Consider the following 15,686-nt stretch of genomic DNA (forward strand, 5'->3'; position numbering starts at 1 on the left):
GGGTAGGCCACCCTGGAGTCCCACATCCGCGCTAGCCCGTATGACTGGCGTGAACCTGTAACTTGGATTCCGCAACTACTCGGGAAGAAAAAAAAAAATAATAATGATAATAATAAATTGCCCTGGTTTCGGGTCTGCCATACCCCCTCCCCCCCCCCTCTCCTCCGTACAAAGACTGGGCTCTTCAAGCTCTTTGTACACAACCAGACGTCAACTTTATGACTTTAATCGTTGGTCTCACAACGTTCCCTCTTATAGTTCGTATTTCGACTATCCGTACTCGCCCATCTGCCCCAGGGAAGACCTTTCTCTATGACCCCCTTTGGCAATTGGTTCCTCAGTGTCTAGTTATCCGCAATTAGGACGACACCCCCACTTTTATGAGATCTATCTCGGATGTCCACTTCTTCCTAGGCAATGGCGTCGACAGGTACTCTCGTAACCACCGCTCCCAGTACGAATCCGCGAATCTCTAGGCAATTTCCCACTGCCTTCTGAGACACGAATTGTGGGCCTCATACTAATGGTAGGCGGTTGGTAACCGACGTAGAGCCGAGCAGGAAATGATTCGGCGTGAGGGCTTCTTGGTCCCACGGTTCTACCGAAACATGTGTGAGGGATCGGCAATTCACAGTATTTTACTTCTGCTAGCAATGTGAGCAATGTTTCCTCGCTTGGTGCCTGCTCTTCCAAGACCGCTTGTAGTTGGTTGGTGGTAAATATCCCATGATTGGAGCCCGAGGCTTCGATTTTCTTACTCAACAAAATTTAAATTTCACTGCCACGGAGCGCAAGGTTTTTCGCATGTTAACAATCCAGTATTGTTGGCGGATCTCATTGGTTATCATTTCATTGCTGCCGTGTCCGGCCCTCTTATGCGGGTCTTTTAACATCAAGCGCACCGCTATGTGCTTTCCATCTAATATTGGGGGGGGGGGGGGGGGGGGGGGGGGGTAATTGTTAAAGGGTTCCTCTTCCAAGTTATTAATGCGACCTCGTATTACTCTTTCATCTACCACAGGCATCAAGGATGCGATGCGGCTAATACCCTCAACGGTTCGATGTTCGCTCAAGTCCTTCGTTTCTTTGCCGAAGCACTTCTTCTGACGAACCCAAAAGTCTGCAGTTTTTGCTATGTGACTCACCGAAAGACTCGGATCCTTATGGCCTTTCCATTTCTCAACCACCACTATCACCCAGGCCGTGCTACGCAGCAGACGTTTCCACGAGGAGAACCGCGAGAGATCTGGTAGCCACGAACTCGAAGTACTTTTTACCACGGCCATGGTAGCGTGTCTCACCTCAATTTTCGCGTCAAAAATGTCCATCTTAGTGAGTTTAAGTCGTTACCCGGGCCATTCCGCTTCCTCTTTCCCAAGAAACGGGGGGCCTTGGTACCAGCATTCATTGGTTTCAAGAGCAATGCTCACGTTCTTTGTTGCATCATCTGCTGGGTTTAAGTCATTTATCTCCACCAGTATGCTGGATACGAAGATTTGATATGATCGTGGATATGATTTTACCCATGAAATCACTGTTCGTGAATCCGACCAAAATACACGGTGGTCAATTTTAATCTCATATTCGGCTTCGATGGTTTTGCCGAGCCGGCACGCCAGCAGGGCCCTTTGGAGTTCCAGACGAGGGATTGAGGGGGGTTTCAACGGAGCCACTCAGCTTTTACACAACACTATGCTTGTGTAGTAGGAGTTTGCTCCCAGTTGGAACCTCCAATAAGCTACAGCGGCGTATGCCTTGGCGCTCACATCGCGAAAAATGTGTAGTTCCGAACGTCTTGGGCTCGCGTTGATGGGTAGATAATACCTCGGGATAGAGTATAAGTTTGCCTTCATCAAATCCTTGATCCAGGCCCGCCACGTGGTGAATTCACTTTCACGTAGAGTGCTATCCCAGCCTACACCGCTCATCTAGACATCTTGCATCAAAGTTTTCGATCTGGTCAAAAGCGGTGCTAAAAGAACCAGCGGGATGAAAACAGACCTGATGATCCTTAAAAACACTCGCTTGGTTGGCCTCCTCTGCCCCGATATCACATCCGTCAGGAATTTGCCCACCCCGGTTTCAAAACCGAAGGTATCCGAACATGTGTTCCAGTTTAACCCAAGAACTTTCTCACCAGTCTTTTTCGGTCCGTTTGGGCTGAGTTCCATGATTTTTGAAGCATGTCTGCTAGTTGATAAGGCATCTAACATGCGTTGGCCGTTGCTAGCCCACTCATGCCTGTGGGAGCCTCCTGCTCGACATATCTGTTGTAATTTGTCCGATTATCTTGATGGGCTCTTCTACTGTTTCCCGACTATCCAGGAGATCGTCCATGTAGCAGTTGTTTATTATTCCTGAAATCACTCCAGACGCTCAATTTTTGAACTCCCCTGGGTTTCTATTTTTCATATACCAGGCGCTACATGGTGAGGACTTCGCTTCGAAAATGAGTGACGATATGACGTACTCGTCCGGCTCCTCTGGCGTCTCATTACTTTGCCACAGGAATCGCTGCGCATCCCGGTCTGCTGGACACACTTTTATCCGCAGGAACATATCCTGAATATCCGCTTTGAAGGCTACCGGTTTCTGTCTAGATCGCATTAGTACCCCTAGCAAAGGTTACAACAGGTCCAGACTGGCCAGAAGTCGATCAAACAGGTCCCCGCTGCTTTCGGGACTGCGTCAAACACGAGTCTCATCCTGTCCGGTTTATTTGGCCTAAGCACGCCGAAATGGGGCAGGTACCACACACGTTTGCCCGGTTCTTGGTCAGTGATTTTCTCGGCGTAACCGTGTTGTACAAGTCTCTGCATCTCGGTCTAGTATAGAGCCGCGTAATATGGATCACGCAGCATACTTTTCTCGAGATTTATTAAGCGTGACATGGCCATCTCTCTGCTGCTGGGAAGTCGCTCTTTATCACTCTTCCAGAGAAGTTCAGTATCCCAAAAGTTTCCGATTCAGCGACTTTCCTTTCTAGTATTTCTTTTGCTCGTTTTGTGTCAGTATGAACTCTGTCAAAAGCTAGGACCCCCAGCGCGTCCACGTAAAAGTACTGCTTGACTAGGTCATGGACATTTTACGACGTTCTCCCCCGTGATAGAGCATACACCGAGACGATTTTACCGCACTGACCACACCCTGGTTCACGGGCCCATGAAGCACCCAACCCAACATGGTGCGCGAAGCCATTGCCTCGTGAACAGCAAATTTTTCCAGTAATTTCCATCAACTCCCAATTGTTTTGATCTAGCAGAATACAGTTTTATGTTTAGATTGAGCAACTGAAGGGCATGAGTCACAAAACTTCCCTCTATCAATTGTGAAGGTAGGGATAGATTTCGCACCGAGTTGACTCCTTAGAGAGTACATTCCCCGACTCCCCCCTTTATCTGTAGAGAGATCTATTCGCTGGAGACTATGATAGTTCCAGATTTTCCTATGCCTGTTAGAGTTAGCGTCTCGCGTGGGCCTTTGGCGCCGATCTTATTAGCGATGTCACAATCGATACGTGTAACGGTCGAGCCTTCGTCTAATAACGCGTAGAACTCGACGTGGAACTTTGGTCCCGTGAGTTTCACCGGAACGATTTTTAGCAGCACGTGTCCCAGTGCTAGTCATATGTTGTCGGTTCGTTTATTATCGGCTGTTTATCATTGGCTTTCCCAGTAGCGTATTCGATGAGGTTACCACGACGGTCTCGATGGTCCCTGGCTGTGTCATGTAGCAGATTATGATGTCTCTCGTTACAATTGCGGATCGAGCCGATTCTCATCTGACATTGTGTGCTCTTGTGATCACTACCGAAACATTTAAAGCATAAACGCTGCTGCTTCACCCAATTCCAACGTCGTACAGTAGGCGAAAACTAGGCAGTCTGATATCGTGTACCCATAGCGTTGGCAGTACACATAATTTCTTTCGCTCCGGGGTGTGGATGGCCCTGCTACGCGCTTATTTTTGTTTGCTTGTTCTCGGACACACATCGTTGCGGTATAGACCGGTTGTGGTCTTACCGACGGACGCGCCGTTCGCCTGGTGTTTTTCAAGGTGTCGGAAATTGGCTGACTCGCGTTCCCCGGGCGACGTACCGTCGTGGTTTCGGCGGCACATGCCATTTCGGCTTCTTTAAATAAGAAGGCAGCCAGGTTACGCAGCCACGGTTCCCCGTTGCGGGCAGAATTGGCATAGCTATGCTAATTATACACCAACGCCGACGGCATTTTGCCCACAATTTCCCGTACCAAGACTGGGCTATGTAAGTATCCGACATGACCAACCGTTTGCATAACGGATACGGCGTTGCGGATCTTCGTGGCGATAGATGTCAAATCGGTTGTGCCCCTATTCATCTTAGGTAGCTTCCGGATGTCTCGGATCACTTGCTCAATGATCTTGTCCAGATTGCCGAATCGCAACTGAAGCATCTTCACTTCCGTCTGCATATCACTTGCGCTAATCATCAGCGCATCCACCGCTTGACTGGTCTCTCCTTTCGGCACCTCGAAAAGCCGAGTCACATTTTCTCGCTTGGAGAAACCTCCCATCTCAGATAATAGCTCAAAGTCCTGTTTAAAGCGAAGTCACTCCATGCTGTCGCCGGAAAAGGTCGGAAAGCGCTTGACCGATGTTAGCCTGTTCACTAATCGCCGAGATGTGTCGTCGTCTTCGCTCGCCTCCTTGACTACGTTCAAAGTTTCTATCGTCGCGCATGTTAGGTCTGAGTTTGCTTCGAGGCCGGCCAGACGCTGTTCGTTCAACACGTCCTCCTGGCGGTACAAAGCTGCTGACGTATGACGTTGTCCACCGAGTCTCACGTCCAGACCCTTCGTTGTTCTTCTTCGACCGAGCGTTCCGAAGACCTTGATCCGTGCGCGGACCTGGTTTCGTTTTACAATTCCGTCGCTTTTTTTACCGACATTACACGCATACATTACCGGCATGCGCGTAATATCGGTAACAAATGTCGCCAAAATGAGATTTCGGTGTTCTTCGTAATAGAAAACCATATTAGCTGCCATTTCGTCAATTCACCGTCAAATCTCATGGGACTGGGCTCAAAATGTGTGTTTCATCACGGCCGAGTGGCATCATACCGGATAGTTCGATCAATTCAGTGTAACTGTGAAAATTTGGCCAATTTCTGTGGGTGGTAACTAATCTGTAAAATTTCTTTCAAAATTTTGAAAAAGTAAAAAGACGCTCCACTTTTTGCCAAAATAAGGCATCAACTGCCCAAGTTTCACTCTGATCGCTTGAGCGGTATGAGAGTTTTGCATCCCCGCGTTTTCGAGGTGTACAACGGGTCTTTATATGCACCATAAGGAGCCACTTGTTATCGCATCAAATCGGGCATTTGTCTCATCTTTTTTAATATCTTAATTTGATTCAATTGCTTGATTAAATAAATTTCTGAACTGCAATACTTGTCTTCTGGCTGAGTAACGTTAGATAAAAGCTAGGATTTTAGACAGGAAAGCGAGAATAGCCTCATAATATAAGCCTGCTTTTGCTGTACAGCAACGAGATAAAACCCTACATCTGTTGACTAGGGTTCAATCAGGAACATGGGAACGTCGTAATAAGCCAGTGACTGTGGTTTAGCAACGAGTGCAAGCTCTGCACCTGCAAATTCAGTCATCAGTTTAGATAAAAGTGCGGGAATGAGTTTACTGACTGATACCGCGTTCGGCTCGACGGGAGACGGAATAGCAAATTGTGTAGCTAGTGCGTGAAGCAGGCGATATCCGACGATTGTGAAGTTTGCAGCACGAGCAGACGGCGCATGCCGCAATCACACGAGGCAGGTATCGCCTTCACGCATTAGCTGCACACGCCATTTTTTGTAACACACGCGTAGGAAAGTGTTATTTGAGAGGCAAACCAACGCTGCTCTGCAGCTGAAAATAAAGTATATCAAATGCGCGAATGAGCCACGAATCTTTGACAGCGGAAAATAGAGCATATCGAATGCGCGCATGCGCCACGAATCTTCTACAGCGAAAAATAGAGCATATCGAATGTGCGCATGCGCCAACTCTGTTATTCAGGAATAAGGCACTTCACGCACGCTACGTAAGCCTCAAAAATGACACTTTCCAAGCAGGTGTTACAAAAAAGTCTGAACCTGCTCAAAGTACAACATAGTCACAGCCTGCATTACCGACAAGCTTGAACGACCGAACTAGAAACCTGAATGCACTTGTTGCAACAGACGAAAGTCGTGCGTCAACACATTTAGATGGGAACAAGACTGTCATACCCCTGGAAACAACTACCTTCCTTCTGGATCCGAACCGAGCTCTTTTTCAAATAAATTTAATGTAACTCAATTCTTACTTGAATAACGACAGGATAACTCACCGACACGGTTTTTTACCAGGTACTCTTCAAACATCATAATTTTGACTTGGAAAAAATTATTTACGTAGTCAAAGTATGGAAATCTGCAAAAATTAGTGTAATCCCTTTTCCTTCAGGTGCAAAAACCTTGTACGAAGTACACCAAAGTGGTAAACACCTATAAAAAAAATTCCTTATCTTAGAAACCACAAAGCCAGCGGCTCATGAAAATACTTTCTTAATGTACGAAAAATATTAAAATCGATCTTCGTTGTTAAGTACATCATTCAACCATAAATAATAATATATACATATAAAGAACTAGGGGGGGGGATTAAAATTATAGTAATTGGTACCTGGCGTCCCAATTCCGTTAGTTCAACCGTTGTACCACGGTTATTATGACTGTATTCACATGAAACCTGTACCCGTAACAACATTAGTTCACGATCATAAGCCTCAGATTTTCATCTATAGAATCCGTTCTATACCGAAAGATTAAAGAGTAGCATTTCTTCCAAAAAATTCACAAGCAAAATTCACTTTGACGTTTACGTGTGTTTGATACATTATATGTAGAAGATGAGACATTACATGTAGAAGTTGAGACATCACATGTAGAAGTTGATACATGTGTAACAACATAATTACATAATCCTATTCATCTTTTTTCAGAATGGCTACTCATTTTCACAATATAAATTCCATAAAATTTTTAGACTTTCCAGTACCCAAAACGCTAGTTAGTATGTGTTCTAATTTGTTAAGATATTTTATTACCTAACATTTAATGAATATTCTCATATTCTCATAATTTCTCATTCTCCCTGTCTCTTCGTTACTTTGAAGAGGAATCAATTTGCCTCATCAGAGATTTATTTCAACTTCGAATGTAAAAAACTAATATTTCTATTTTTTCCCATGATTAATATTCGAATTTTCTGACAATTCCAGGTTTATCCCTGACCCTCTTCAAATTCCCCGTTATTTCCAGGTTTTCCAAGTGAGCCACCACACTTGGAAACAGGGTGTTTTATGCGTTTTTTCCTCGATCTGAAAATGCCACCAAATACCAGTCACTACTAATTTTTTATTTATTCCCAGCTAGTCCTCCATTTGTTACTTTCGTATCTATTTTTACGGAAATGATTGTCTATGATGTACTTAGCGACAAAGATTGATTTCAATATTTTTTGTACACCAAGAAAGCATTTTTGGGGGTAGCTATTTTGATAGTTTTTGTGATAAGATAGAAATTTTTGAAGGTGTTTACCGCTTTTAAGTATTTGTCGCAGGAATTTTGCACCTGAGGTAGTTTGAGGTAGGTAATTCTGATACTTTATTGTTTTATGATTAGCAACGAATTCGAAATTCAAAAAGAATTTATTTTGCTTCAGGGCTCAAAGTTGGTTCACATGTCATAGATCGAATCAATTATTATTTTTTAACACGGAAATCTTTGTTTTTTGGCTAACTAGAATGATATAACAATTTTATTTGTGTTCTTCCATAATTCCAAAATTAATGATTTCAGTTATTCGTTACATTTCTTTCACGCTTATGTATACAGATTTTCCTTGTGTTATTATGAATCGTAAGTTGGATTATTGTAAAACTTATTCCAACGTAAGTAACATACAAATTGGTATCTTGTATTTTTTCACAAATGTAATCTTTTGAATTTTTGTTGTAATAAGTGATGTAAAAAAAATGCAATTTCAAATCGAAGTGCAAAGAGCCACACTACATTGTAGATCGATGTTATCAAAAAAACGCAAATTGGTTACAATTTTAGTAAAAAAATTTTAAACAAAAAAGTACAGTTATATTAGGTTAACATTTTCGGGTTTGCTAAGGTTCACAATTTCCCTCTGAACGGCCATTTTGTTCTAAACATCGCCGTCATTTTGAGTCAGCCATTTTGAATTTCGATTCGAAATTCGGATTCAGCGACCCAAAACACTTAGACATACTGAATTCAACGAATTTCAAAATATTCTTTGACTTTTGACCAGTTCTTTCGTGATTTGGACCACTACATCTTGTTTTTACAGAATTCGATTTCAGATTCGTAATCAGCGACCTCGGAAAGCCCCGAGTACCATATGCCGTTGAGATTAAACAGTACCTTCCATTTTTTTGCTAACTTTTTCACATCTTGGACCACTGTGGCGGTACTAGTATTAGTTTTGGTAAATCTTTTGAAATAGTAGCGTTTTCAATGGCACTTTCATAAGTTTAATTCTCAATCAAACTTTAATCTCATAAAAAGAATCAGACAAATACAGAATTATCAGGGGCACATGCATGGTAATTCAATATGGAATGCTCCATTTACAGATGTAACAGCAATGCGGTATATACCTAATGATTTTAAAAAGTGGCATCGACTTAATCTAGCACATTTAGCTAAAACACAGTCCCGATGATACATGCAAAAATATAAAAATACGAAATTCTCAGTATCAACCAACACCTCATTATTATGTACTAACAACATCAAAGAAATAACATTAATTGAGCATAATTCAATTAGCCGAATCATTGATCATCGGAATAATAATTTGATTTATTTGATTGGCTTGCGACATAGTGAGTTCAGACCTGAATGAGTTTAACATCCATCCAGTGCTCCGAATTTCAAGTATAAACATCATATGCTTACATACTTCTTTCTTCTCCATGCAACATTGCTGTTGGCTTATGCAAATTCTTGATTTTCTAAACCGTAATCGGTCCTGATTAGTCTGGATAATCTGCTCTACCGTCATTTTTCTATCGAAAAATTCATATTAGTAGCCCAATTCCGAAGAATAATGTCTCATATTATTCATAAATGAAGTGAATAAGATGAGCTATTGTTTAATAAAATCAGATGAACATGTGTTCGGTTGTAACAAATGGTAGAGTAATGTGATTTCTCGGATGCTGCTAATAACAAGGTCTCAACAATAAAAATTTAGCGTTGTGAAATTTTTACTGTATCACATAAACCTTTGTCAATTTCAGATAACCCGATGAGCTTCGATTGCAACTTTAGACTCTTGATTTAATCAATACCGTGTCATTTCACAAAATTGGGTACATGGAAATCTCTTGAATGCGTATGTAGGTATATATATATCGCAGAAAAAAATGGTTACAATTTTTCCTCATAATACGTTCATATAAAAATCTTTCTGTAATTCAAAGACCAGTTTAGTATGAAGTTTAGTTTGTCCATTTGGTTTACCCACAGCCCGTAAGATGACCGTAAGTATCATATTATCATTACACGGTTTGCAGGTCATCATCACTTCGTAATATTTAAGACCAGTGATTTTTTCATTCTTATTATAGAGCACTCAATGTAGTCACTAATATGAAATATTTTTAACGATGTAATAACTTATGTCACTGCGTCACATTTTACATCGTAGCTGCACTTAAAATCAAATGGACAAACTATAACACTTCATAGTTCAAAGATTTCATTCCGATCTATCCAGATTGAATTGCCATTTTGTTTTAGCAAAGTACAGCAGTCATGTCTTGTAAAAAACTTGATAATACAATGTTGATATTCATGATTATTGTAGAAGAAAAGTCAGAGTAAATTATAGAATTCTTACGCTGGCTGATGAAATTTGTGAGGATATTCCCTTCAGTATCACGTGCCTTAATATGGCACTCGATGATGGTGATTGAGATGGTCTAAATGGTTTACTGACAGAATTTAGAGATAATAAACTCCCAATGCTGCCAGTCTCGCTACCTCCCAGTTTTTCTGCTGATGTTGCAAACTCATCTTCTGTTCCAGATAGTGAACCAAAATCTAGTTCAGTCAAAATACTCTCTAAGGAGGGTGGCTCCTCCACAGCTGGGATGGCGTATTCAGCATCATCTAGCTGTAAGAAAACGCATTACATTAGTGACAAGACTTTTTCAAAAGTATTGCTTTCACATAAGGATTTGTAAAAACTATATTGGTTCAAAGAAGTGTTATTAAGACAATAGTGCTCTTCTTGATTGTCTAACTGAAGTTAGCTGCCAAACATACTATCACTGATTAACTGTGAAACTGTACACTATGTTTCTCATAACACTAACTGCATTCTGGTATCATTTGTGTACAACATATACGTCTTCATGCTAACATGCCTAATAAAATTTGAAAAAATACAGAACTTTAGTTCGAAGTTCCTACTATCAGATTTAATAATTTTTCAGATGAATAAATCATATTTAAATATTTTTTTCATCTTATTTACGAAGTGAAATGCAAAGAATACATCGTTTAAAATTTGATAAGATTTTTTTCATAAAAAGCGTAAGAAAGAATTGTTTCAAAGGGTGGAATTACAATTCTTGCTGAGAAATATTATAACATGTTTTGACTGTCCAAAAAGTCTGTTTATTTTTTGACCCATAAAAACACTATGTTTTTGAGGTACGATGCAAAGGTAAATAACATTTACTGATTATATTTTTCGACCTTGAGTAAAAAAAAGGTACTTGATTTAATAAGATCTTATAAATTTTAAGACACACCTGTTTCAATGCATTCCAGTATAAGAAACGCAATGTGAGGTTTTTTTTGGAATAAGGTTGTTTTTTAGTAGTAACATTTCAACCTGACAATGAATTCAAGAACTTTCTTAGATTTTATTCGCTCATTTTTCTAAATGGAAAATGAAACAATGAAAACACTTGTCAACTAAGTCATTGACAATAAATAAAATGGCTAACAAAATTTTACCTTTAGTAGGGCACGGATTCACTTATACCTTTGGTGATAAGGTAAATTAATTACGGTAGATTTATTGAAAATATTAACAATGAAAATAAAAAAATATGTTGAAATGAACATGTCACCTATCGCATAATTTTATACGAAATTCTGAGCAAAAAAAAAACCTGTATTGACAGCTTTGTAAAGGCACCGATGGAGCTTGCAAGTTTCTTGTTTAACTTTCAGTGAAACTAAACTGGCAATAATACTGATTCTTGCAGGAGAGCCCTAGGTTTCTTTCTTAGATGGCAACGGAAGGTGAATAGATATTTTCTATAAGGCGGTACAACAGCAAACAGAAATTGAAACACATTTTGTGGAACTACTTTCTTATAAAATTGTAGGCATGAAACCTTACTATGTAATCCTCTTCAAAAGAAGTTGTATGCATTCAGCTAATAACTTTGGCTGCTAGTTTCAGCGTGATTCTTTATTCCACAACCCGACTTGTTACAGTTTTACAAGACTTGTAAATCAAAATATAAGTTAATCTGTTTTCTATCATCGAGTCATTTACAGAAAGTAGAACTATGGAACATTGAGAAATTTAATCTAATATCTTTACATTAACAGACATTAACTGAAAGAAATCATTTTCAGAATAATGTTTATATCTATTGCATTGTGCAGAAATAGTTCAGCTTGTGACATATGGTTATTGCATGTTCCCTTATCCTAGTGGCAGATGACTCATAATATGAATAGTCAATCCACTGATTCATACGATAAACACTGAAATTCAAGAACGAACCATGATTATGTGATCAAAGGTAGTAAGTGTTTTTATAAATGTGATAAATATTATTTTGCAATTGATTATAAAAAAAATTATTATTTTAGTTAGCAATAATTTAGAATTTATCAATTCATATCATCATACAGTTGTTGTTTATGGAACTAGAGAATATTTGGTGAAAGAGCACCCAAGTTCATTTCATATAATAGTAAATTTCCTCACGTAGAGTGCTAGTTTGAGAGAAATTTTATACTTTTGTTATCAATAGGTGTTCTCTGTAATAGTTTATATATTTACTAATCGACAAAGAAAAGTAAATAATTCCCGTATTGAAAATTGGCCCAACCAGATCTGGAATACCAACGAAATTCCCCCAAAATTTACGCTGAATGGTATCAGTCTAATGAACTATTGGAATTTCAATAAATTTTAAAAGTTCATTAGGTAGTGACAAAGATTCTAAAATATTGCAATAGTTCTTGTGAACGGGATTCCATAAGGTTTATTTAAATGTGAGCAGGTTTCTTGAATGTCATGATATGAGCTTAAGTTAAAAAAAGATTAAAAAGAAATCATTATCTTGTAACCTTGAAACTATATTATGCGAATTATAGTTAGAGAATTAGTATGTGTATGCATGCTTCGTTCAAACCACATAACATACAGTATACCACAAAAAAGACATTTTTAACTTGTGAAATGGCAATGTCTCGTTTGAATAGTTTGCTATATTCATGTTATGAATTTCAACCTTATATAAAGTTTCAATATACAAATCAGGCAACTGCAATCAGCAGAAATACCGTTATGTTGTTGAAATTTTCCATTTGAGAGTAGAGTTATTAGACACCTTGAGAATAAGTAAACAGTAATCAAAATTTGGGAAATTGTGGGAAAACATTCTAAACAATGTATATTAAGAAGTGTTAATTTGTCTGTAACAAATGCGAGCATGCAATTGTCCAGTCGTTTCACCATTCGCAAGCGTAAACACAGGGCCGTTGACTGAAGAATATGACAGGGCAGATATGAAGAATTAACTGTCCTCTATAAAATTATAGTAATGTTGTAATGGGGGAGGATCATAACCTCTGAATGAAGCAACCTGTCAAAAATGTAATTAATAATTTGGAGGTCTGTCTGTAGAACGGAAGAGGATTCGCTATTTGACTGGCAATGTGTGTCCTCTCAGGAATTGTTACCTCTTCAATATCTAAATGAATTGCTTCGGTAGCGTGATAATCCTGAAAGCCGATTTCGGACCCCAACACATTTTCGGCCATTCTCAATCCTGTCTGTCAACTGCCTACTACTGCTTGCAGCACGGTCTTACGTACATGTCTAGAAACTCCAGTGAAAGGAATTGGTCGCTTATTGAGAACACGTTGATAGTTCACTAGTCGCCACTAGGTTAGTTGCGATCTTCACATTGTGACGTCCTAACGGTCAATTCCGGACAACTTAAGAGTTAGACTCGAAATTGAGTCGCGAAAATGAACTGGGACGTTTGTAATCAGTAGTAGTGGGTCGCCAATATCGATTAATCACTAAAGTGAAATAGGCAACATTGATAAATTCGCGTAATGGGGTTGATGATTTGAAAGGAATTCACTATAATTCTAATTTAGAAGTCAACTTACCTTTGCTGCTCCAACTCGGTAGGAACTGCACAACAGGTAGCTTCGTGGATCGGCGAAGGACCAGCTAGTTTAGGTGCGTTTGATTAAAATTGAACGGTTTTGATTTTCAATACACTTGAATGTTTATTAATTCATGTTTTAATTAAAAGTACAAAATGCACAAGATAATGCTCTCGGGTGGAGCGACAAAGTAACAGTTACAACTTATAAAAAATAATGCTCTGGGGCAGAGCGACAGGGTGACGGTTACAAACTTATGAAAAATAATGCTCTTCGAGTCCAATCTGCACCCGTTTATATATGGCAAGATCTCCTATGCTTCTGTACAATTTTTGGGTGACAGATTTATTGCATTGAGTCACCAGCAAAGATTTTGGGGGTAGCTGGACCGTGATTGGTTCCGATCAAGGTGACCTAATTAGCGTCTTGGTTGTTACCCTATATGGTTTGCCTTGCTAGCTTCTAGCTGGCTACCAAAGCTCTCTTGGTTCGGTTTTATAATATTTAATAATTTGAGTTTTGGATGTTTTCGCTGGTAGCATCATATAAGGATTCAGAATTATTCTAAAAATGTCCTTAATATTAGATAAGCAATAGCTGGGTGGTTGATTATTGAATTTTAATAATTGTGTAAAAGGAGCGCACAGGTGTGCAAGATTGAACAGGTGTTTGGGGGTGTGTTGCGTTTAAGTATGGATAGTTATACGTTTGCGGGGTTCCTTCACCTTCAGGGTTTATTCATAACGTTTTAGCATTTAATATTAAAGGTGAAGTAATATCGGCTGATAGGCTTTTTTGGCTTATGGTATCTCTTTGACACGGGAATAAGCGTAATAATTTCCCAGATAATTAGGTGTTCTAAGAATAGTGGATTAATAGCAATTCAATTATAAGAATATTAGTAATAACGCAAGTAAGATAACAATTTGATCATTTAAGAACAATGTTTTGCTTTAGATATTTTGAGATATTGAGATATATATTGATAAAACTTAATATTCTGATAACATAAAAGAAACAGGTATATATGTATATATGTATACGTATGCAAGCATTGAATATAAGTATAGATGCAAACGTAGTATTGTTGGGGATATACCTATATTGTATTGAAATATACATAACATATTGTATACGGTATACAATAATAATTAAATATGCAATTAGCGTACATAATATTCACCATAATGAAGACAACATGAACTTCTCAAAATGTCATACAAGATTTTAATTATATACATATCATTGACGCAGGCACTACATTTATCATGCTACGCTTCTGGCCTAAAAAGGGAGAGGTACTCATGTTACTCTCTTCTTCTCTGTCTTTACAACTCCATGCTAAGGCCAGTAGTATCCCCGTCTCTGTCGGTAGTGTCCTTTCCAATATGTTAATTCAACAGTAAGTGATCGAATTCACGGAATGCAGTGATTGGAGAAGAATTGATTTTGCATAAAAGTAACGAGACGTAAACAAGGATATTACCAGCAAGCTATCTCTCTCTGTGCGGTCTGTCCAATGCAAGAGAATAGTCGGCGCGCGTTCCAGTTCTATTATATTTTTTCTCTTCACTACCTCGCTGCTGCGATGTCGGTGCGGCAATACATGAAAATTCCCTAAGTTTGTTACTAAAAATTATCGCGACAGGTTCAGCTAGACTTTACATCAGTAGTTGAGGGTCCAATAGTAAAATGGACACCGTTGACAAATTCGCGTTATTGGATAATTCCGAGAAATAGGAAATTTTCATATAAATTATCGGAAAAAAGTTTTTTTTTACCCTTTATGGAATAACTTTTCTTTGGGACCGTTGAATTGATGTGATGGATGGAAATTCTTTCAAATAAACACTGAGTCGAAGTTGAAATTTGTATAAGTTGAATATATTCTAATTAGAGAGACAAAATAGGAATAAAAATTCTAACAGAATCGTATAAATTCGGTAATGAATCGGGCAGAGATTCATCATTGGAATGCAACAGATAGAAAATTTATCGCGAGAATCTACCGAGAACAAGTAACTACTGGAGATAAAAACCAAGAGAACGAATGAACGCAGGGTGCTCGTATTTATTCAGAATCGGTAGCAGTAGGGGTGTGAATCCTCCTTCTCAAGCATTGCCCCACAACAAGATTTCTTCCCCTTATTTTAAGAATTGTAACTGCGTCGGCTTGCTGTGCTAAAGCACT

General features: G+C 39.2%; 1 protein-coding gene across 1 annotated transcript in view; it reads right to left on the reverse strand.

The window, feature by feature from the left end:
• Nucleotides 1–13,164, reverse strand: part of LOC124415825 (vacuolar protein sorting-associated protein 8 homolog) — a 110,856-nt gene extending 97,692 nt beyond the window's left edge. The window contains exons 1-2 of the mRNA XM_046896479.1: nt 13,058–13,164; nt 9,960–10,235 (exon numbers count right to left, since the gene is read on the reverse strand). Coding sequence (XP_046752435.1) covers nt 9,960–10,235; nt 13,058–13,138 — 357 coding nt within the window. The 5' untranslated portion in view covers nt 13,139–13,164. The remainder of the gene's footprint in view (nt 1–9,959; nt 10,236–13,057) is intronic.
• Between the last annotated feature and the right edge of the window lie 2,522 nt (nt 13,165–15,686).

This window comes from Diprion similis, chromosome 2 (assembly GCF_021155765.1).
Source record: "Diprion similis isolate iyDipSimi1 chromosome 2, iyDipSimi1.1, whole genome shotgun sequence".
NCBI lineage: Eukaryota > Metazoa > Arthropoda > Insecta > Hymenoptera > Diprionidae > Diprion > Diprion similis.